Raw genomic sequence first — 22,008 nt, forward strand, 5'->3', positions numbered from 1 at the left:
ACTCAAGTCTGCCCTCAGCCAGCCTGCATCTGCCTGCCTTCTTACTTATAACCAGTCCAGGAGATGGCCCTAGCTGTCAGCTTCTTTCTTAGTCTCAGAGTGGCCCTTATAGACCTCAGCAGGGAGGAGGAGGAGGGTTTGTTGGCTCTGTCTGTCATTGGCTCTGGTTCCACCTCCTATTGGGCTGTCTGCCTTCTGCCCTACCAGTTTCAATGGGCACCAGCCACCACTGTGTACAACCTACCATAGGTCTCAGAAGAGCTGTAAGGGTGGCAGGATTAGGAACTGTGATCAACTCTATTTGATACAGCTTTTCTTCCTGTCCACCAGAAAGTTCTCTTTCTTGTAGCCTTTAAAGTAGATACTCCTGATGTTTTGGAGTTGTTAATTGCATATTACATTGCATATGAGTTGAATACTGTGATATTTTGAATATTTCCACCAGAATTGTTATGTTTGATACTTGTTGCTCCTATTGTCCTTCAGTCTTCTCAGCATGATGTTTCTCTCATATTCCCCGATTTTGAACAGATACAGGAGGAAGGAACAGGTGAAGCAGGAACACCTGGTGGGGAGTGCAGATGGCCAGCTCTCCATACTCCAGCCCAACACTATTAATGTCCTCGCTGAGAAGCTCAAGGAAACGCAGAAGGATCTCTCCATTCCTCTGTCAATCAAGACTAGCAGTGGAGGCACTGCGGTTGCTGCTGTCGTCCATTCTCAACCATCTCCTACACCCAGCAATGAGAGCACAGACACTGCCTCAGAGATTGGGAGTGCCTTCAATTCCCCACTCCGCTCTCCCATCCGGTCGGCCAACCCCACTCGCCCCTCTAGCCCTGTCACCTCTCACATCTCCAAGGTGCTATTTGGGGAGGAGGACAGCCTGTTGCGTGTGGACTGTATACGCTACAATCGAGCTGTGAGGGATTTGGGACCTATCATCAGCACAGGCTTGCTGCATCTCACAGAAGATGGGGTTTTCTGCCCACTTACTATCACAGGTAAGGTTCAGGGGACATCTGGCCTCTGCACTCCTGGAACTGCTCCAATATGGTGAGACATTCAGTTTTGTTCATTGTGGTCTTACCAAAGGCCTGCAGCGGAAGGTTCCGGCTCCATTATGAGCAGTGACCAATGGTTTTCAGTTATATACTGAAGGTAAATGAATTGAACAAAAAGCTGTTCAGTAGGGACATGCTAATACCCACATTCAATTCAGTACCCAATTCAGTCCCAAATAATTCAGAGGCTATCCATTTCTGTTCAAGGTATGAATCCTCATTTGGAAAAGGCTTCCAACTTAGACATAGAACCAGGGATTTTTGTGCTAGCCATGTTTAAAATTTGTTTGTTTTTTCCCAAAAGGAAAAATCTATAACTTTTATTTTTTGTTTGGCAGAATTAGATGAAATTTGCAGGCATGGTTGTCCCTTCTGAGGAGATGAATCCTGCTAAACTTCAGAAGGACGTCGTAGTGGTTTTCCTGCAAGGGCAGCCTCTGTAGTTTTGGAATGGTTTTAAAAAAGATTCACTTAATTTTTCCTATTGTATGAGTAATTTATATGAAAATGGCATATAGAGGTACCCCTAGGTAAAGACTGCTCAAATTTCAGACAAAAATGTTTAGTGTTTTGTGCTAGACACCTTTAAATATTTCTTGAGGTGAACAAAAAGAAAGTTGTTTCCTCCCTGTTTTGTAGGCAATGACTTCATTATGAACATATTGTAGAGAGACCTCTAGGAAAGTAGCCTGCAAAACTTCAGAAAAATGGGTGCAGGGGTTAGAGAGTCAAGATGAACTGGAGAAAAAAGCAGCTTCAAACTTGTGCTCAAATGGCACCAACAGCCACAAACTAAATGCAAAGCTGAGTTGGCAGGAGCGGATCCCTTGGCATGTGGCAGAAGGACAGGGGTGTCCATTGTCTTCCAAGCAAAGAGTACACAACATGTAAGAGCAAGGTGACACGTTACTTTGAAGCACCCTGAACTGAAGCAAGGACTTTGGTTTGAGAGATCCTACTTAGGTTTGGACAAGCCCCAAATAAGAACGGCCTGCTGGATGAGGCTAATACCCTGTCAAGTGCAGCATCCTGTTACCACAATGGCCAACCATTTGCCCATGGGAAAGCCCACAAGCAGGACCTGAGTGCAAAGAGCGCTCTCCCCTTCTGCAGTTTCTAGCAACTGGTATTGGAAGCATACTGCTTCCATCTACGGAGGCTGAGCATAGCCAGCATGGCTAGTAGCCACTAGCTCTTTTCTTCATGAATTTGTCTAATCGTCTTTTAAATCCATTCAGGTTGGTGGCCATCTCTGCCTCTTGTGGGAGTGAATTCCGTAGTTGAACTGTGCGCTGTGTGAAGATGTCTGTCCAGAATCTTCCAGCATTCAGCTTCATTGGATGTCCACAAGTTCTAGTGTTATGAGAGAGGGAGAAAAACTTTTCCCTGCCCACTTTCTCCATGCCATGCATAATTTTATACACTTCTATCATGTCACCTCTTCTCTTTCCTCTAACCTAAAAAGCCGCAAATGCTGCGACCTCATAGGGGAGTTGCTCCATTCCTTTGATCGTTTTGGTTGCCCTTTTCTGAAAAACTGTCTGAAGCAAGCTGCTTCACTACAGGAGCTGGAATTCATCCAAATTCAATGCACACTCGTACTGTTCAGCTTCAGTTCAGACCTGGTTATTAGCAAAGGCTTCATTCAAGTTTTGATGTGCAATTATAGCCATATTCACATAAGTTACTTGAGTTTCACATGCATACCGGCCCAGTTGCAACACAGCTGATGTCACTTTGGAGAGGAAGTAATAGCTTGATTCCTGCACTGTTTGTTGGTGAGGACATTACAAGCATAAGACCTATTCCTTCTTTTCACAAAGTTTCTTTTCCCACCACTGAGAGTCTGGCTCGTTGCTCCTTCTGGAAGCAGAATCAAAATACTGTGGGATAGTCTACATAACTTCATGGAATAACACTTCTAGGGCAGGAAACAGCATTATGGCCTCCTCAAAGTGCGTGCAAACAATCTAGAAGCAAGGCATAAGCTTATGAGTATTGCCTATATTTTATTATTTTATTTAAGGCATTTATATACTGCTTAATCATTAGCATTTCTACTTTAGAAGTTTTGTTTTGTTCTCTTTGTGTGACTGCCACCTTGGCGTGCTTCAAGTGGAGCTTTCTTCTCTGCTTGCTTCCTTGCAGTATGCAAAGCTGAGTGAAGTTCTAGCTAGCTGCTCAGCATGGGTTTGGAGCTCTTGTCTGTTACAGGAGTCTGGCCTAGAGGGGTGTGTGTGATCCTTCTGGGAGAAGGACTGTCATTATGTCTTCCTGTGCTCAAAACTTGTTTAAACACTACTGATGCACTCGATACTGTTTACTTATTTCCCTGGCTGTTACTACCACTTCCTGGTATTTCTGACTACTGTAATTAATGCTGATACTTTATTGTTTCATTGGGTTTTTTTGTTTTATATTCTGAGTGTTTTATTCTGTTACTGTAGTGGTTTTTCTTTGAAATGGAAGATGGTATACGAATGATTTTAATAATAATATGAATTCACCCTGTGTTTTAATATTCTTCCTTTTTGTCCCTTTCTCCATTAATGCCAGATGGTGGGAAAAACTCCCCACCTACCAGCAAATCAAGTGAAGAGGTTCAGTTCACTGGCAGACTAGAAGAGAGAGACTTGAATGAGGCAAACCACAGCAAGGAGAAGGCTGGACTTGGCCGGACTAGTGATCCCCCTGGTGGGGAAAAGTATTCTCCTAAAGTGAGTATTGGTGGGGGTGCCCCCTGGAGAAGACAAGCTGGGACAGGCAGTGATAGAGAGATAAACTTTTTGGAAATTTTGAAGCCATGGGAGGAAAAATGTTTTTTCCTCATTTTTTTTGGGGGGGGGGGATGGAAATTTTGGGACAAAGGAAAAAAAATTTTTTTTTAAGGGCCCTTTACAGATCAAAAATAACTTTGTTATTTTGGAAATATAAACTGTATCAGGTATAACTTGGTTTGCCATCAAATTATCATGTTTGGTATATTAAAAGTATCAGGTATAACTTGGTTTGCCATCAAATTATCATGTTTGGTATATTAAAAGTACCATTTATTCAGTGAATAATTGCAAATTGAATTTGCTTTTTATTTTTTTTGTTACAAATGGAGCAACGAGCTGCTGAACTGTAAGGAACCTAGCGTCGCTTTCATTTTGCCAGTTTATGAGGAGCAGGCAAAAAACAATAAACAGGAGAAACCATCAACATTATAGTAAAAAAAGAAAACTATGATGTGTTCTGAAAATTATTTTGTCTCCAGTCCTCCACAGTGTCACACAGACTTTAAAGTACTCATTTCCATAAAAAGAACTGAGAAAAAAGAAGGGAAACCAAAACTCCGTGAATACTACATGAAATGTAATCAATCTCATTTTCTGAGCTTTCACTATCCGTTTCTGCTTCCTCCTATTATCGTATTTATTTATTTTTTTTTTCCAATAATTTTTATTCAGATTTTCATAAAACATACAAGACGAAATCATAAAACATTCAAAGACAAAAAACAAAATCAAAAATAGTTAAACAAAAAGAAAAAAAGAAAAAAAAAAACAAAAATAAAAAATAAAGAGTAAAATATTGACTTCCCATTTGTCAAAGATCAAATCAGTTATAAATCTATAATATATAACAATCCTGTCTCTTAAGTCATATTATAAAATCACTTTCCTCCAGTAGTTATCTTACTTAATCATCAAATCTCATAAACATTACTTTATTCTTTCCACAAAAAGTCAAAGAGAGGTTTCAATTCTTTAAGAAATATATCTATCAATTTTTTTTTCCAGATAAGCATATCGATTAATCCATCTCATTACTAATTATGATAATCTTATTGTCATAACCATAGTCAAAATAAACATTTCAATTAATCCATCACATCAGAATCTGTTAGGTTCAGTAATTTCAGTAGCCATTGTTCTATTATCCCTATTAGTTCCATTTTCCATCTTCCATCTTCAGTAGTCTTGTTAAGTCCAGTAATTTCAGTATCCAATCTTCCATTATCAGTATTCCATAATAATCTTGCTGTCAAAGCCATAGTCATATAGTAAGAGTCTGATGGGAATTACCTCTATCCCAAATATTTTCTTGCCATCCATTCTGAATAGGTTGCTGAAATACTGCTGTAAAATCATATCTCTGTTCTTTTTTTCAAAATACACTGGGTCATCTCTTGAAAGTTTTTCCATTGTCACATGGCTGCAGTTAATTCCATAGATTTTCTCTATATTGGGCTCCATCACATCATTCCAGTCCAGAAGATTATCCATGCCATTGATAACTTTATCTCTAGAATCTTCATTAATTTCTTCAGAGATAACATTGAGTTCCAAACAATTGATTTTATTTCTAAAGTCCATAGACTCCAAATCTTGTTCCTGTTCCACGTTTGTTCCAATCTCCGGGATCTCCTCTCTCACAGGGACCCCTGTTCCAGTCTCCAGGGTCTCCTCTCTCACAGGGACCCCTGTTCCAGTCTCCAGGGTCTCCTCTCTCACAAGGACCCCTATGTCTTTAATCTCCTGTGTCTCCAAACAATAGATTTTGTTTCTAAAGTCCATAGACTCCAAATCTTTTTCCTGTTCCACGTTTGTTCCAATCTCCGGGGTCTCCTCTCTCACAGGGACCCCTTCCAGGGTCACCTCTCTCACAGGGACCCCTATATCTTTAATCTCCTGCTTCATTTTACTCAATTCAATTTTCAGCTCCTTACAACCCTGTCGCAGGTTTTGTTTCGTTATCTCAATCTCATCCATTATTTTCTGAAACATAGTTATTTCCAGATTCTCAGCCACTTTCTTAATTGCCATTTTAAAAGAAAAATATAGGAAAACCACTTCTTATTTCAGCAACAATTGGGTTAATACTCCAAACTTGGTGACATCACAGTATAAACAGAGCAGACAGCCTTATCTCTCCATGCTTAAGTAAACAAAATGCAGTTCCCAGGATCGAAACAATTAATGGCGGTCGTCAGGAAACAGATTCGTCAAAATAAAATAGACCAAAAAGAGAGTAGTCTCAGACAATATAATATTCTTCAAAATAAAAATCTGGAATAGAAATCCCTCTTCTGTGTATATCTTTAGAATGCAAATCCAGGACAGCTTTTTGCAACAAAAACAGAGATAAGCTATTAATTAGTGAGTAGCAGAGAGAAGTTATGGCTCCCCAGTGAGATGTCAAAAACCGATCAATCTGGCAAATCTCTTTTAAACAGCAACAATTTAAGTCAAGTAAAAGAAAAATATAGAAAGAAGGGTGCTTGCCTGTTAGTGCGTTCTCTCTTAGAAGATAAGATGAACGTTCGCTTTATCAGATAGAGCTTGTTGTTGAAAATCCGTCCCACCTTCGTCGGCTGGACCTCGTCCCATAAATTAATGAGATCTGGTCGTCCCAACAAAAATAGGCTTTGAGGTTAATCCTATTATCGTATTTATCATGGTCTTTTAAAAATTGAAAATTTGCCTGGATTGAAACAACCTTCTATACCCTTTCACGTGTCATAATATAATTTTTTCCAAAGGGGGTGGACGCTTTGGGGGAAAAAACGGGTTCCCAAATTTTTCTGGGTTTTTTCCTGGGCCTTCACATCTGTAGGCAGTGACAGCTGACCTTTGGTGGAAGCCTCTTGCTCAGACTGTAGTGCAACAGCCCAAAGCAAGCTGGCCTTGCTCAGAAGCACATGACACTAGCATTGCTAATGGGAGTCTCCTCTTTGGACAGTTGAATATTGAGCCACAGGGTAAGTGAGAAAAGAAAGAGACACTCTTTTTGCCTGCACTTTCGCTGCAAAACATGTATTACTGCACACAAAACATACATTATGATTTGGGTGAGCTGAAAGAGAAGTCTTTTCAAGAAACATTGAGATAAATTCCCTTGATTAAAGAGATCATCTCAAAACGAATTGGAAATCACTTGGGCAGCCATCTTTTTTTTAATGGTGTGGCTCCCTCCCCCCTTACAGCAGTTTTGATCTTCTGTTGTTTGCAGCTGAGTATATCCAAATCCTAGATGGTGAGAGAGCTTCTGGGTCAGGTTTTAGGGGGAACGCATTGTTTTTAACTAAAGAATAACAAAATTCTGTGATAGAGAACCTGAAATTAAAGCAGCAGCTCTTAAAATTAAAGCTGAGAAATGGAAGAGCTGCTGGGTTTGTGGAGAAAGTTCTTTGCTTAGCACAGCTGCCTGTCCTCCTGTGGGACTTTTGGTCTTTATGCAGCTCTTTTGACTTGTTGTTTGTGGGGCATTAAGAGGGATTTTCTCCAGTGCCTACCAACTTGGAACAGAATAGTTAAACTTCCATGGCACCGCCTCAGTACCAAACTAAACAAAACAAAAGATCCAAATTTTAAAAAAATCTTACTCAGTATTTCATTTTGAAAGCTCAGTGTTTCTGTTGGAGAATGAAGTTTCTTATAAGCATAGTATTGTATCCAACTCTTAAGTCCTACTCAGAATAGATCCTCTGAAATTCATGAACCTAAGTTAGTCATCTCGATTAGCTTCAGTGGGCCTACTCTGAGTAGGATTAGCATGGAATACTACCTATAGTACTGTAGAACTCCTAGCTAGCAACCCATTTTAAATAGGAGGTTTTGCCAATGGCAAGTTTTGAGCGAAAATGCAAGAGATTTTTAGTTGAAGATATCCAGGAGTATTTATAATTAAACATAATGTGTAAAAGACAGTTGATGCTTATTTGTAATAAGACTTCTTAGATGCTGTGACTTCTCACAGTTATGCTTAAGGTAGTTCAAGGACTATGAGAGACTTTAATTTTTCATCTTGCTGGTGGTGGTGGTTTCTTTCTTTTTGCTCCAGTTTGCAGGAACTACTTCCCACCCTGGCAGCCATGCTTCTAAACTGAGTAAATGTTTTTCACTGTGTTAGTTACAAGATGGCCCAGTCTGGCACTGAAACTATAATGATATATGCTTGACGCTTCAGTCTGATTATGTGAGGTTCTTTTCTTAGATGGCATTGGCAGTTACTTGTTCTGTTAACTCTGCTCATAAGTACACTGCTGGGGATTGGGTGTGCTTAAATTGTCCCTGTTTGGTTCTGGCAGGAGCTGCTGGCACTGCTGAAATGTGTGGAGGCTGAAATAGCTAACTATGAAGCCTGTTTAAAGGAGGAGGTAGAGAAAAGGAAGAAGTTCAAGGTATGCTAGGAGGGATTGCATCTTGGGGTATAATTCTGGAATATCGTGTTCATAATTTTTGATATGAAAGCAAGTCTGCAGACTAGCAAAATCAAAGGATATTCACTAATAGGCAAAAAAAACCCCTTGCGGTTTAAGAAAATACCTATAGCCAACAAATATTTTTATCAAAATTTAAAAAGCAGGGAAATTGGGTAGTTGGACTGTGAAAGACTAACCCAAATTGTGTTTTCATTTTTACAAATCTGTGGGGGAATACAATATCTCAGAGAGGACGTCGGGTCTCCTGCTCCCCTGGTGCATTCACTATAGCTGCCTAGTTTCCCTGGTTTGATAGAAATATCTGTTGGCTATAGGCATGTTCTTAAACTGTAGGAGGGTTTTTTTTGCCTGTTAGTGAATTTCTCTGCTTTTTAATCCAGGAGGTAAGAAATGGGATCCTGTATAAGTTTGCTGAGAATGGATTGATCATTTGCATGCTTATTGATTTCAGGGGGATTTACTCCCATGCAGTCATGCTCAGGATAGGTAAAATTGACCGTGGGGAAGGAGAAGAACAGGGAGGGAGGGCTCAAGTGGGCAGGGGAGAAGGAAGGAGGGAGGAGGAAGGGAGAGGAAAGGAGAGGAGGGGGGGAGGGGAAAGGCAGGTCTGATCATTTGCATGCGTATTGAGTTCAATGGGATTTACTCCCATTCAATCATACTTAAAATAGGTAAAACTGACGATGGAGGAGGAAAGGGAGGGCACAGGAGAGGGAAACAGGAAAGGAGGGGATTGGAAGGGGAGGGGCAAAGGAAGGGGGTTGGAAGGGGTGGGGCGAAGGGAGGGGGAGGGGACAGGAGGGAGGAGGAGGGGACGGCTGGTTTGATCACTTGCATGCTTTTTGAGTTCAGTGGGATTTACTCCTGTGCAATCATGCCTAGGATAGGAGAAATTGACCTGAGGGCGGGGAGGGGCGGGGGGGAAGGGGGAGAGAAGGGGAAGGAGGGGAGGGAATTGAGTGGGTGGGCTCTGGGCAGAGGGAAAGCTTTCCTTTCCAAAAGGAAAACATTGTGAACAGTATCATTGCTTTTCAGCGTTTCCCCCACCTTTTTATTTTACGGCAGGCACATATAATCTCCCACCCAAATTTAAACCAAAGCTCTCCATGGCCACATCTACACCAGATACAGTAGGGCCCCGCTTTACAGCGCTTCGCTTTACGGCACTTTGCTAATGCAGCGGTCTCAATTAGACGCAATTAGACTAAAGCCCCACTGATACGGTGCTTGTTCCGCTTTTACGGCGGTTTTTGGGCTTCGCGCACCATTCTATTCAATGAATTCCGCTTTTCAGTGGTTTTTGCTTTTCGGCGGGGGTGCAGAACGTAACCCACCGTATGAGTGGGGCCCTACTGTATTTATTCCACTTTAAACAGTCATGGCTTCCTCCAAAAGAATCCTGTGAAGTGTAGTTTGTGAAGGGTGCTGAGAGTTATGAGGAGAAGCCCTCTTCCTCTCACAGAGGTACAATCCCCAGAAGAGCGGCTGACTGTTAAACCACTCTGGCCACTTCAAGCTCTGTCAGGGGAATAGGAGTCTCCTAGCAACTCTTAGCACCCTTCACAAACTACACTTCCCAGGATTCTTTTGGGGGGGGAGCCATGACTGTTTAAAGTGGAATAAATACATCACTTCTAAAGTGGAATCAATATCTGGCCTGGGTGTGGCCCCTGATTATTCAAGCCAAACAGCTGTGAGTCTGGCTTTTAGAACACTGGCAGTTGGTTCTTACTGATCATGCCTGACATAATAATACACTTCATTGTTAATTTTCTTAAATTAATTAAAAATCAGCCAGGCAGTTTTTAAACTTTTAAACTGAAGAAGATGAAGGTCAGAGTAGGGGCAAGGTCAGTCATAGGATTATAGGTACTCTGTGAACATGGCTGATTTTTAATGAATTTCAACAGATTATGAGAACTCTGACAGAAAAAAAAGCCCAACAGGTATCTGGTTTTTTTTTCTCTTGTTTTACACTTTGAACCCTCGATTATTTCGGAGTGTTTTTTGTATCGCCATGAAAACTTAAGAGGGTTGTTAAGCAAGCGTTTCTGAGTTCAGGACATTGTGGAATGTGAAAAATCCATGCTGGCTATAGTGTACAGCCACTCTCGTGCCTCTATTCATCATGTTAATCTACTGCCTCCTTCTTAGTCTTGTTAAGGCTGCATTAATAGTATTTGGGCAGTGCATCTTTCCTGAAGTTTAAAATCCTATTGTCTCTTAGTATTATACATCTGCCAAAACTTGTAGAAATTGGGGTTTTGCCATTTTGCCTCTTTAGTTGACACCAGTGTGCTGTTGGATACAATTTCTCAGGCTTGTCATTGCTGTGTTTTGATACAGTATAGACTTAATTGACTTTCATCTTGCTAATCAACCAAAGGATAGTAATATTGGCAAAATTTTCTATTCCTTGCTTGAATATAACTTTCGAACTGATTCTCTTCCACTTTCCTGCCTCTCTCTTTAGATTGATGACCAGAGAAGAACTCACAATTATGATGAATTCATATGCACCTTTATCTCCATGCTGGCACAAGAAGGTAAGATTCTTGTTGAGCAGTCCCGGTATCAGAAGAAATATTTGGATGGGCAAAAACAGAGTGCAGTAAATTCTTGGCCCAGAGGGGTGGGGAGGCTCAGTTGCACATATTAAACATTTCCAAATGGAAACATCTTTCATATTAGCACTTCAGTCCTGGAAAACTTTTACTTAGGAGTTATTTTTACACTGATTTTAGTAAGATTTGCACCGTTATATAAGATTGCTGCATAATTATTCTGTTTATATGTTTAGTTCCAGTCTTTAGGTGCTTCTAGAAGTTCAAAACTTCCCCCCCTCAATAGAGAACAATAATGGAAAGATTTTCTGATCTAGTATGTATAAGTTGGTCTTGGGCAGGTAATATGGCTTGACTTTAACAACTGTACAATCAAACCAGGGGATACTGTTTGCAGCATGAAGATGTAGTGCTGAGTGTCATGCTCTTACATAACAGTTAAGGATCTGTGGTAGAAACAAAGGCGGCAAATGGCTACAAAGTTGTATCAAAAGTACCTTGAGAAATAGGTTCAGTAAATGATCCAGATGGCTCAGGTAACACCCCACCCCCAATAAGGAAACCTTTGACACAAGACAGTTTTTTTCATTGTATTTGGGCTGGAATAACTACTACCTGTATTAGAAAGCAATTTGTCTCTCAGTGCTGTTGCATTCAAACCTTTAAAGAATCTGATTTGCCCTGGAAAGTTAGGTTCTTTAGAACTTCACTGTGTAGAAGCCAGTGTAAGGAAGGAGCTACTAACTGACGTGGAATATTTTCCGTTTGGTGGGATATTACCTTAGCAGCATTTTATTTTATTTGTAAAAGTATTTATATACCACCCTCTCACAAAATATCAGGGTGGTGCACAGCAATATAAAAACATTAAAAGAAGTACTGAAAGCAGTACAGAATGATCATTGCAGTGACTAGCTACTCAAGAAAATTTAAAACTGCATAGGCCTGTTGGGATAAAGTCTTCAAGAGATGCCTGAAAGTCAGGATGCCTTTCCCTCCACCTCTCTTCCATGTTGCCTCTAACTCATCCATGATGCAGAATGTACCTTATGTAAAATGGCTTGGCCTTTTGCTGATACACATCTTAGTATTTCTGCCTGAATCCTGGCAGACGCTGAAGGAAGCCATCTTGACTGTCTGGAACTGAGGCAGATGTGTCAAGTGGTTTTATTAGCAAAAGGGATGGACCACTTTTTCTAAAGTGCATGTAACTGCTTCCGGCAACCAGCTTCTTAAAGGGAGGGAAGTGAGTCAACAGAGAAATTGCTGGAACAGAATCCTGTCCACTTGGATACTCAGGGCAGCACCCGGCCAGACCAGAGGGTGGGCAGTGGAGGTTGGTGCTCTTGCCATTGTCCATAGAAATTCCATCTTCTTTACTAGAAAACCTCTTGATCTTGGAGCAGGCGTGGGGAGTTTGCACGTGGTGTTGGGCCACAGAGAAAAATTGGGGATGCTGCTGGTATACTGACCACCTTGCTGCCCAGTGGCCTTCCTGGCTTAGCTGGCCAAAATGGTCTCTGCTGTGGTGTTTGGGAGGGCTTCATTATTTACGCAGAGGCTGCCACTGGGTTCATTCCAACCATGGGGCTGTCTCATTGGTCCAACACAGAGAGCAGGGCATACCTTGATGCGGACTTTGCTCTGAAAGATGTGAGTGGTGGTCTAAGAGGGCAAAAAACTTTTCACTATCCCCTTTCTCTATGCCATACATAATTTTATAAAAGTCTATCACATCACTTCTTTCTTGCCCTTCTCTAAATTAAAAAGCCCCAAATGCTGCAACCTTTCATCATAAGGGAAATCTCTTGATCACAGCAGTCCAGACATGGGTACCATCGAGGTCAGATTACTACAAAGCAATCTACATGTGGGTTTCCTTGTGCTTGGTGCAGCACAATTGACAGGTGTGATCCTACCAGCATAGTACATCCCTGTCCAAAAATCTGCATTGGCTGCTGATTTGTTACTGGGCCATGTTTGAGGTTTTCTTTTTGGTATATAAAGCCCTTAACAGCTTAGGACCAACTTACTTGAAGGATGGCCTTGCTCCATGTGTGCCTGCTTGACAGCTTCAATCTGCAGAATGTGCACTTCTACAAGTGCCATACAGTGTGTATTCTGCATCTTTTAGGAGCGTCTCTTTCAGTGTGGCAGCAGCTTTGCTTTGAAACACCCTGCCTATTTTCACTCTATATTGTTTTGAAGCCTGCTGAAAACTTTTATTTCAGCAAGACTATCTAAACACACACATTTAGTTATGCATACTTGTTTTTAATACTTATTTTTCTTACGTGTTATTGAAGATTTTCTTTTATTGCTTATAGGGAAAGTGTGCTTTGAATTACATCTTAAAGATTAATATCGTGAGATAATCTTTAGAAGACTTGAGCTATAGAAGCTTTAGTACATATAGTCTTACACCACAGTAACTGTCAAGGTCTAGTCTAAGGTCACAAGACTCCACTTGGTTTTTGCTTAACAAATGAATACAGCTTTATTTCAAGGATTTGTGTTTTGAAATGGCTGGAAAGAAAAATATAATTGCACAGTATTTGTTTCTCTTTGGCTAACCTTGCAAATTCTCTTCGTTCAGGAATGTTGGCTAGCCTTGTCGAACAGAACATCTCTGTACGAAGACGGCAGGGGGTCAGCATTGGACGTCTTCATAAGCAGCGGAAGCCTGACCGGCGGAAACGTTCCCGACCATATAAAGCCAAGCGTCAATAGCACCAACCTTTGGACAGTCCTTTGTGTTCACTACTTGCCACTTTGATATTCTGGTGCACATTTCAGGCATTTCTCTACCAATTGGGCAGTCCCAGGGAGAGGGGCTTTTCACTGAACATACCTGTTCTAATTATCAGTGTTAGTGTAATGTTACACTGAAATCCACCTGCGTTCAGCTGGGTTTTAGATGTTCCTCCAATGGGGTTACCATGTGGGCATTCCAGCGTAACTTTTTCCCAAACCATAAGGACCAGGGCTACTTGAGGATGCTAATAAACACATCCCTTTGGTACTCAGTGTCCTAAATCCAACTCAGTGTCCTAAATCCTACTGCAGTATATCTTGCAGTAGCCAATGGCATTCTTCAGAAGCTCTGCATGGAGATCATTTAGAAATAAAGGGATAAGTCAGATTTCTGCTGTCTTCAAGAAGAACATTGTAGCTGGAGTTGATGAAGTGTTGGGTTCAGTTTTCCCAGCAAAAACAAATTAGCTATGCACTGTTTGTTACCAGTGCTTATCACTGTGTTTTCCTGGGAGGCTGGTGTCTATTTTCTGTATTAAAATGTATATATTTTTCTGAGCCATACAACCATTGTAATAGACTACAGGTGGCCACTAACCCTTATTCCAGGACTCTGCTGTTATGTGTGTTTGAGGCAATGCTGTGCACTTATGGGTCAGGCTTCTTTGTTCCTCCTTTGCAAATACTCTTTACCTTCAGTATAAGTCCTGTTAACTTTTCTCTAGGTGGTTTCTTCAGTTGTTGCAGGAGCAGGGAGAGGAATTTCCAAAATGGATTGTGTCTATGGTAAAGCTGTAGGTGTCCAAAGTTAGTGACTCACAATTTTATAGTGGTGTAGACCTTGCAATGAGTGCTGCTTTTAGTATTTTTAAATGTCTGGCAGCCATGCACCCCCAATGATCAGAATGATCAAATCATCTGGGATGATTTTTCCAATCCTGATCTTGGATCGTCTAGCCTCAGGTTTCCCTTGGAAGTCTTTTGTTTTTGCTCAGATTATGCTACATAAAGTGTCACCCTTTATGAAGTTAAACAGTGCTGAGACAAACAGTTGAAATAGGTGGATTAATGAGTTGCCGTATAGAAGTACTAGAAGTAATAGATATTTGTTCTGTCTGATCTCCCTTCCCTTTGAATTATTGAACTGTTAGATCAGAATAAAAATCAGGACGTTAGATGGGTAGGAATCCAGTGGGCCGTCTGGGATTCCTCCATCCATGTTTCAGGAGGAATATTGGCAGAAGCCCTGGGAAAGCAGCTTCTCCACCGCTGCCAGTACCTGTGAACTGACCTTTGCAACTTCTGAGGCACTGATGAGACGTAGACTGCCGATGCAAGAGCTACCAGATTGGTACCTTGGAGAATTGGTTTTACTTTTGTCTCTTTACCTGTAGTGAAAGATGAGACAGGAAAGGAAGTAGTATTTTGCCACCACTGGTTAGCAGTGACCGAAGGGGGGTTATGCCCTTGTCCCTGGGTGATGTCCAAGGCAGGGAGAGCTGGACAGTCACTGTGCAAATGTGTACTGGGCCAGCATGGCCTGATGCCATTGGTCTTTGCCCCCTGTTGGAGACTGCTCAACAGCCATACAGACCTGCACAAGGCTCGCCTGGTCACCTGCTTCTGCTGCTTGCCAGTAAGATGGTAAAATCTTCCCCTGTCCTATCTCACTGGCAGTGTTCTACTGCAGTGACAATCTTAAAGGTAAGATTGATTATCCAGCTTGCCAGTGTGGCAACTTTACTGCCACCACAGCTCTCTTGTGACCATCTTGTCTACTTCTCCTTCTGTATATTGGTTTACACTTATGCCCTGTGAAAATAGACCTTGTAGTACATGGTAAATACAGCAGCGCTTAGGATCAAGGGGCAATAGAAAGATTATGTTAGCTGACGGCTGTAGGGTATTAAGATTTTTGGAAGAACTCTCCTTCTGAAACTTACTCCATGAACATATATATATAGTTGCATTTCCTTTTGTACTCACCAGAAATTAAGTAGTGAAAATCAAGGAAGGCCAACAAGCCACAGAGTGAAAGGATGTTCATTGATTCCTGAGATGGTAGCACAGCTGAGGGCAGAACTTTATTTTGCTTTCTCTGCAAATATGTACAGATGCTGACTGAGAATTATTTTTTATATGTCGACAGAATCATCTGTCTCTTGTTTTGTCAGTTTCAAGCGCTGTAAATACCAGCTCTGGTTGAAAAAATAAAATGCACACCCATTGCTTCTGAAGATGTCTCTAATCAGATCTGTGACAAAGTGTGCACAAAATAAGTAGTGTATAGGTTAAAATCCTGGTTAAGAGATTAGTTTCTGCATAAGCCCCTGGTCTGAGCCTTTAAAACAATGCAATAATTAAGTAAGACCTGATACGTGAGCTATTGCTCTATTGGGGGGGGTACAGTATACTTGAGGATAAACATGCTCAACTTGGAAATGTGCACATGTTCACTCTATCTCTGGAGCTACAGCTACTCTAGGCCTTCATAACCTTGAACCTTTATTACAGCAATCTTTAATACTATGCTTGAAGGCTCTTCAAAGACTGTAGGTAGTATTGTGATAAGACTCTTACTAGGAGTATACTGAGTTAGCTACCCACAATCTCTGAATCCCTATGCACCACAGAAGAAGGTGGTTTTGATCTAATACAACCCTACATGTTTTCATCTTTATACATCTTAGCAATTCTTCCCTTTCTTGTATTCTATTACAGTCTATCTATAAGATCCATAAAAAATACCCATTAACAGCACCATGCAGTCATCTGTGAAATTAAAGGTTATTTTTAATAAAATAATTATTTGTGCTATAAGATTAAATTAATGAAGAGAGAGCCTTATTACAATTTTGTAATGACTTGTATCCTAATCAGCTGTGTTTCGGCAGTTGAGGCTTCATCAAATAAATCCAGTCTTGCACAGCTGTGAAATAACTCCATTCTCATATCTTTAATGAGCTGCTCATGTCTATTGCTTCAGTGTTTAGAAATCCAAGGCACAGATCAAGGCAACACCCCGTTTAATCCAGTGCCTCTGAGGCTTAGAGGTTGGAATTTCTACAGCAATCACATAGTTAGTAGAATGGCCTGTTGTTGACAGCGTCCCTAGCAAAGAAAAATAAAAGCAGTGCTAGACTGTGATATATTGAAGAGTTCTGAGTAATGACACGGCAATGTGAGGATCCAGGAGCTGGGATGGTAATCCCCTCTTCTTCCTGGTAGCACCTCCCTCAGCCTCCTTTGGCATCTGCCATGTATGGTATAGGCAGACACTTGCACTTGGCCTGTCTAAAAGATGCTCTGGCACTTCCTCTTGTTTGGAGCAAGGGGGAGGTGTCATCCGCAGTGGCAGTGGGGAGCAGATAGTGTCCAGGTAGTGAAACCTTTTTTTAAAAAAGTTGTTAATTCATTTCTTTACTGTTCACATCCCCCTCTGAATTACTTCGTGGTCCCCAGGTTGGGAACCACTGGTTTAGATGAAATCTAAGTTTGCTTAATCTGCAAAATTCATACATTCTTCCCCGAAATGTTGAGATAAACAAAAGATTTACCTGCACGAGTGAGTGTCTTGTAGATAGGGCACAGATAGATGCCTGTGGCTGGAGGCTTGCGGTTGGGCACAGGAACTAACCAGAGGACTGCCATCTCTGTGTATAGCTCCTTAGGCCGTGACTCAGTAAGCTGAAAGAACATGGGGTCCCATCGAGCCCCTTCCAGAAATAAGCCATGGATGTAACACCCCTCAGCAGGGCGGCGAGTTAGTTCATGTACAGGCTTACTCATTACCTAAATTGAGAGAGTGGAAAAGCATGTTTTTACAAAAATGTAAGGCAAAGGAAACCTAGTTTGGAACAATAAAAAGAAGCAAGCATAATCCCATAAGATCCACTGATAGGCAAAAAACCTTGCGGTTTAAGAACGTACCTATAGCCCACAGATATTTCTATCAAACTTCAAAAAGCAGAGAAATTGGGCAGCTACAGTGAATGCACCAGGGGAGCAGGAGACCTGACCTCCTCTCCGAGATATTGTGCTACCCTACAAATTTGTCAAAATGCAAACACCATTTGGATTGGTCTTTCACAATCCAATCCACTTCCTGTGTAGCTTGGAATAATTTGGTAACATAAGAATGGATTGATCGGTTGCATGCTTATTGAGTTCAATGGGATTTACTCCCCTGCACTCTAGCTTAGGATAGGTGAAACTGACCACAGGGGATGGGGAGGATGGGGAGGGGGAGAGGATGGGGAGGGGGGAGGAGGAGGGAGGGGAGGGCAGAGGGAAGAAGAGGAGGAGGACAGGTTTGATCATTTGCATGTTTATTGATTTCAGTGGGATTTACTCCTGTGCAATCATGTTTAGGATAGGTAAAACTGACCGGGGGGGGGGAGAAGGGAGGGCTGGAGTGGGCAGGGGAGCAGGAGGGGAGGGGAGGAGGGCAAAGGCAGGTCTGATCATTTGCATGCTTATTGAGTTCAATGGGATTTACTCCTATGCAATCATATTTAGGATAGGTAAAACTGACCATGGGGGAGGAGGGGGAGAGGGAAGGGGAAGGAGCAGATTGGAGGGGGGCAAGAGAAGAGGGAAGGGAGGGGAGGTTTGATCATTTGCATGCTTATAGCATTCAATGGTATTTATTTCTGTGCAATCATGTTTGTAAATGGAAATAGACTGCCTTCAAGTCGATCCCGACTTATGGCATGCCTATGAATAGGGTTTTCATGGTAATGGTATTCAGAGATGGTTTTACCACTGCCTCCCTCTGAGGCTGAGAGGCAGTGACTGGCCCAAGGTCATCCAGTAAGCTTCATGGCTGTGTGGGGATTCGAACCCTGGTCTCCCAGGCTGTAGTCCAACTATGACCCGGGGCAGTGTAGGGGAGATTGGGTGGGTGGGCTCTGGGCAGAGGTGAAGCCTCTTTCCTTTCCAAAAGGAAAACATTATGAATAGTATCATTGCTTTTCAGCATTTCCCCCACTTTTTTATTCTACAGCAGGCACATGTAACCTCCTGCCCAAATTTAAACCAAAGCTGTCCCGGGCCACATCCACACCAGGTCTTTATTTCACTTTGGACAGCCATGGCTTCTCCCAAAGAATCCTGGGAAATGTAGTTAGTGAAGTGTGCTAAGAGTTGCTAGGCGATGCCCTGTTCCCCTCACAGACCTTCCATCAGAGTGGCTGACTGTTAAACCACTCTGGCCACTTCGAGCTCTGTCAGTAGAATAGGAGTCTCCTCTCAGCACCCTTCACAAACTACACCAGGATTTTTTGGGGGAAGCCATGACTGTCAAGTGAAATCAAAGTCTATGGTGGGTGTGGCCCCGATTAGCTAAGCCCAGCAGCTGTGAGTCTGGCTTTTACACGGACAGTTGGTTCTTACTGAGCATGCCCGACACTATCGTTCAGTTCAATGCAACATTAAATTAATTAAAAATCAGCCAGGCATTTTTTTAACTTTTAAACAGCAGAAGATGAAGGTCAGAGTAAGGGGCAAGGTCAGTAATAGGATAGAACATGGCTGGTTTTTAATGAACTTCAGCAGATTATGAGAACTCTGACAGAAAATAGTCCAAAAGGGCTCTGGGTTTTTTTTCTCTCTTTTTAGACTTTAAACTCTCTATTTTCTCTGACTGTTTTGTGTATCGCCATGAATATTTAGAAGGTTGTTAAGCAAGTGTTTCTGAGTTCAGGACTATATGTTTTGTAAGGTTTTGTTTTGAAATGAATCTATGGGAAGCATCAGAATGGCATGGGAGGTATTTTCAATTTAACATTGCGGAATGTGAAATATCCACACAGGCTCTAGTATACAGCCACTCTCGTGACTGTATAATTATGTCTGTATTTGTAGTAGATTCATTATGTAGAGTTGGGGGGTGACTGCAGCTTAAATATAATGGGACCAGAGACACCTGTTTGCAATCTTGACATTTGGGTTTTTAGTGGTTAAATGGATGGAGGGCTTTACTTGCTTAGCTTTTGATACAACATGATTCACTAACCTTAAAGTCAAAAGAGATGGTGTCTATGGATATGATGGACTTTCTGGCAAAGTTCTGCAGTGTCCCTGTTAAAAAAGCCTGGGGGAAGAAGAAGCCACTTATCCAGAACACCGGTGGTATTCCTCTATCAATCCACTTGTGCAAGAAGTCAATGCGCAGGAGCAAGTCATTCACCCAGGAGGCCAAGGGCTTCAAGGAGGGGTATGCCTGTGGGAGAGTAAAAACTCAAGTTCATTCTCTTGGTAGATCGGCCTTGCTAAGGTTTGTTAATATCTCTTAAGTCCCAGTTCTTTGGAGTGCTATGAGGCAACCATTTACAATACAAATTAAAAATTAACTCTGTTAACTAGCTCAATTTATGATCCTAGATTTCTACAACCCATGTAGAAATTATGCTTTCTAGGCTTGCCATAATCTGTACATCTCTAGTATGGCTTGGTATTCCTCATGAAAGGACTGACCAGCCATAGTGGCTAACTCGGGTAGAAGCATTTTTCTGTTTTGACCATGCAAAGTAACTTTATGCATTGCTACAACTATGAAAACATGGCTTAGCATTCAGCAGTACCTTACTATTCCACATTTCTGGGACAACATTGTTGTATAAGCTGATGGACATCAGTTCCAGCTGGGATGACATCACTACTAGGCCTTTGAGAGCTTTCAGCAGATCTTTTAAACTCTCTGCAATAACTTCCAGTAGACGATTATATCTGTGCAAAACCAAGGCAGGTATTCTAATTAAAAAAGCAAACTGATCCAATGTTGTTATTTTGATAGCTCCCTCTAAACTTCTTTACACTACCTGCACTATTGGGTAAACCTAGGGATATCTTAATATATTTATATGCCGCTTTTCAACAAAATTCTCAAACTTTATATAGTAAGTATCCACTTTTGTTGGAGGGTGTATTGATGCAGCTCTAAAGGCAGTTTAAATGGACAGGAAGATATTAATATGGATGTTGTACAATAGCTCATACTTGAAGACTGGTTGTAGTATTTGGAGCCAAAAATGTATGCTCAGCATCACTACAAATTGATACCTCAAAAATAAGAATTCTGGGCTGGGGGGGGGACAAATTAAAATGGACAAATTCCAATTTAAGAAAACTTAAATAGTTCATTTTTCATAACTTGTTTTTTTCAGCCAGTGTTTCCACTTGGGCCTCAAGTGAAATGTGTGGCTTTTTGCAATCTGTGATAAAGCTCTAGTTACAAGCTAGCTTAGCTGCCCACTCTGCCTCAGCCCAGCTTGGACTACATTTTTCATCATATATATTGTTGTGATGCTTCACAGGAGTTGAGAATTATGGGAAATTATAGATTTCGGCCTTGGATTGTACAAGGGTAGCTATTTCCATTATGCATTGGTCAGCTTATGAGACTGTTTTTAACACCAGTTTCAAGTTAGACTTAGTTTGTCAGAAAACTCTCCTGTATAATTATATAATTATAATTTGGATAATTTATCACACTTGTCTTAGTATTCCTGCTATCTTAAACTATAGTTAAGTTTATATGTTGTGAGAGTAATATGCAAGTGATCTTCTCGAATGCCAAAAAGGGTGGGGAGATGTACCTGTCTGCAGACTATTGTACCCACTTGCTTTCCCTGGCAGATGCTCCTCTACTTGTTTTAATTACTTGTAGACTCTACAAGGCAGAGGTATAATAAATCTTGTAGAGAGCTGGGTCAAAATAAGAACTTGTACCTGATCACCTCCTGTGCCAAAACAGTGTTCATGGACTCCTCATACTGTACAGGATATTTCAGCATTACTTCATGCAAGTCAATGGGCTTAGGCACTTTGTCCAATATATCTTTTGAGGTTTCCTCCACAATCTAGAAAATGGATGGAAAGAGTATGGGGGGAGGGAGAGAACTGTTTGTGGGTAGAGAATTTCAGTCACCTTATTTAAACTGGGTGACAGGAGACCTTTGTTTAAGACAAAATGAATTTGTTTCTATTCCCTAAATTCTCAGCTTACATACAGAATTTAATTGCAATTGGCCTGCAGGGCTCATCTAATCTTTAAGGCTTGTGCCTTTTCCTCACTTTCCAGTGACAATGGCTTGAAAAAGACCTTTGGTCCTATCTTAAAACTGTATTCTACATGCATATAAAGATGATCTCAGATGGGAAAACACCTCCACCTTGTGGTTGAAGGCAAAACAGCGCTGTTCAATTTTTTCAGTCTTCTGACTTCCATTAGATTTAGAGAACAGTCCCCTTATGACAAGCCAACTCAACCAGAACAATGGTATAGAGAAGCAGAATACATCATATAACAGTATAACCTATGAACAGCGACTTATAAACATGACATGCTCTCTGCTACTGATCAGGTAGAAACGTGAGTAAACATGAAGGACAAAGTTGTACCTAATACACGGCT

The 22,008-nt window shown here is 41.3% G+C and overlaps 2 protein-coding genes across 9 annotated transcripts in view; one reads left to right on the forward strand and one right to left on the reverse strand.

The window, feature by feature from the left end:
• Positions 1–22,008, forward strand: part of BAP1 (BRCA1 associated protein 1) — a 94,571-nt gene that overhangs the window by 23,551 nt on the left and 49,012 nt on the right. For 2 of the 5 annotated variants that reach the window (XR_009761461.1, XR_009761462.1), the window contains exons 13-17: positions 532–1,004; positions 3,621–3,781; positions 8,140–8,232; positions 10,748–10,820; positions 13,435–15,296. Coding sequence is in view for 2 of the 5 variants with exons in the window: in XM_061617941.1 (XP_061473925.1) it covers positions 532–1,004; positions 3,621–3,781; positions 8,140–8,232; positions 10,748–10,820; positions 13,435–13,568 (934 nt within the window). In the remaining 3 variants the exon portion in view is untranslated. Of the gene's footprint in view, positions 1–531; positions 1,005–3,620; positions 3,782–8,139; positions 8,233–10,747; positions 10,821–13,434; positions 15,830–22,008 lie in introns of those variants that run through there. The other 3 variants (XM_061617941.1, XM_061617934.1, XM_061617937.1) reach the window with 2 other exon arrangements.
• Positions 16,062–22,008, reverse strand: part of DNAH1 (dynein axonemal heavy chain 1) — a 220,996-nt gene continuing 215,049 nt past the window's right edge. For all 4 annotated transcript variants that reach the window (XM_061617932.1, XM_061617931.1, XM_061617930.1 and 1 more), the window contains 5 exons: positions 21,324–21,454; positions 20,177–20,321; positions 19,609–19,815; positions 17,150–17,384; positions 16,062–16,703 (listed from right to left, as the gene is read on the reverse strand). In XM_061617932.1, the coding sequence (XP_061473916.1) occupies positions 16,582–16,703; positions 17,150–17,384; positions 19,609–19,815; positions 20,177–20,321; positions 21,324–21,454 (840 nt within the window). In that variant the 3' untranslated portion in view covers positions 16,062–16,581. The remainder of the gene's footprint in view (positions 16,704–17,149; positions 17,385–19,608; positions 19,816–20,176; positions 20,322–21,323; positions 21,455–22,008) is intronic.

The sequence above is a fragment of the Rhineura floridana genome, chromosome 3 (assembly GCF_030035675.1).
Source record: "Rhineura floridana isolate rRhiFlo1 chromosome 3, rRhiFlo1.hap2, whole genome shotgun sequence".
Classification (NCBI taxonomy): Eukaryota; Metazoa; Chordata; class Lepidosauria; order Squamata; family Rhineuridae; genus Rhineura; species Rhineura floridana.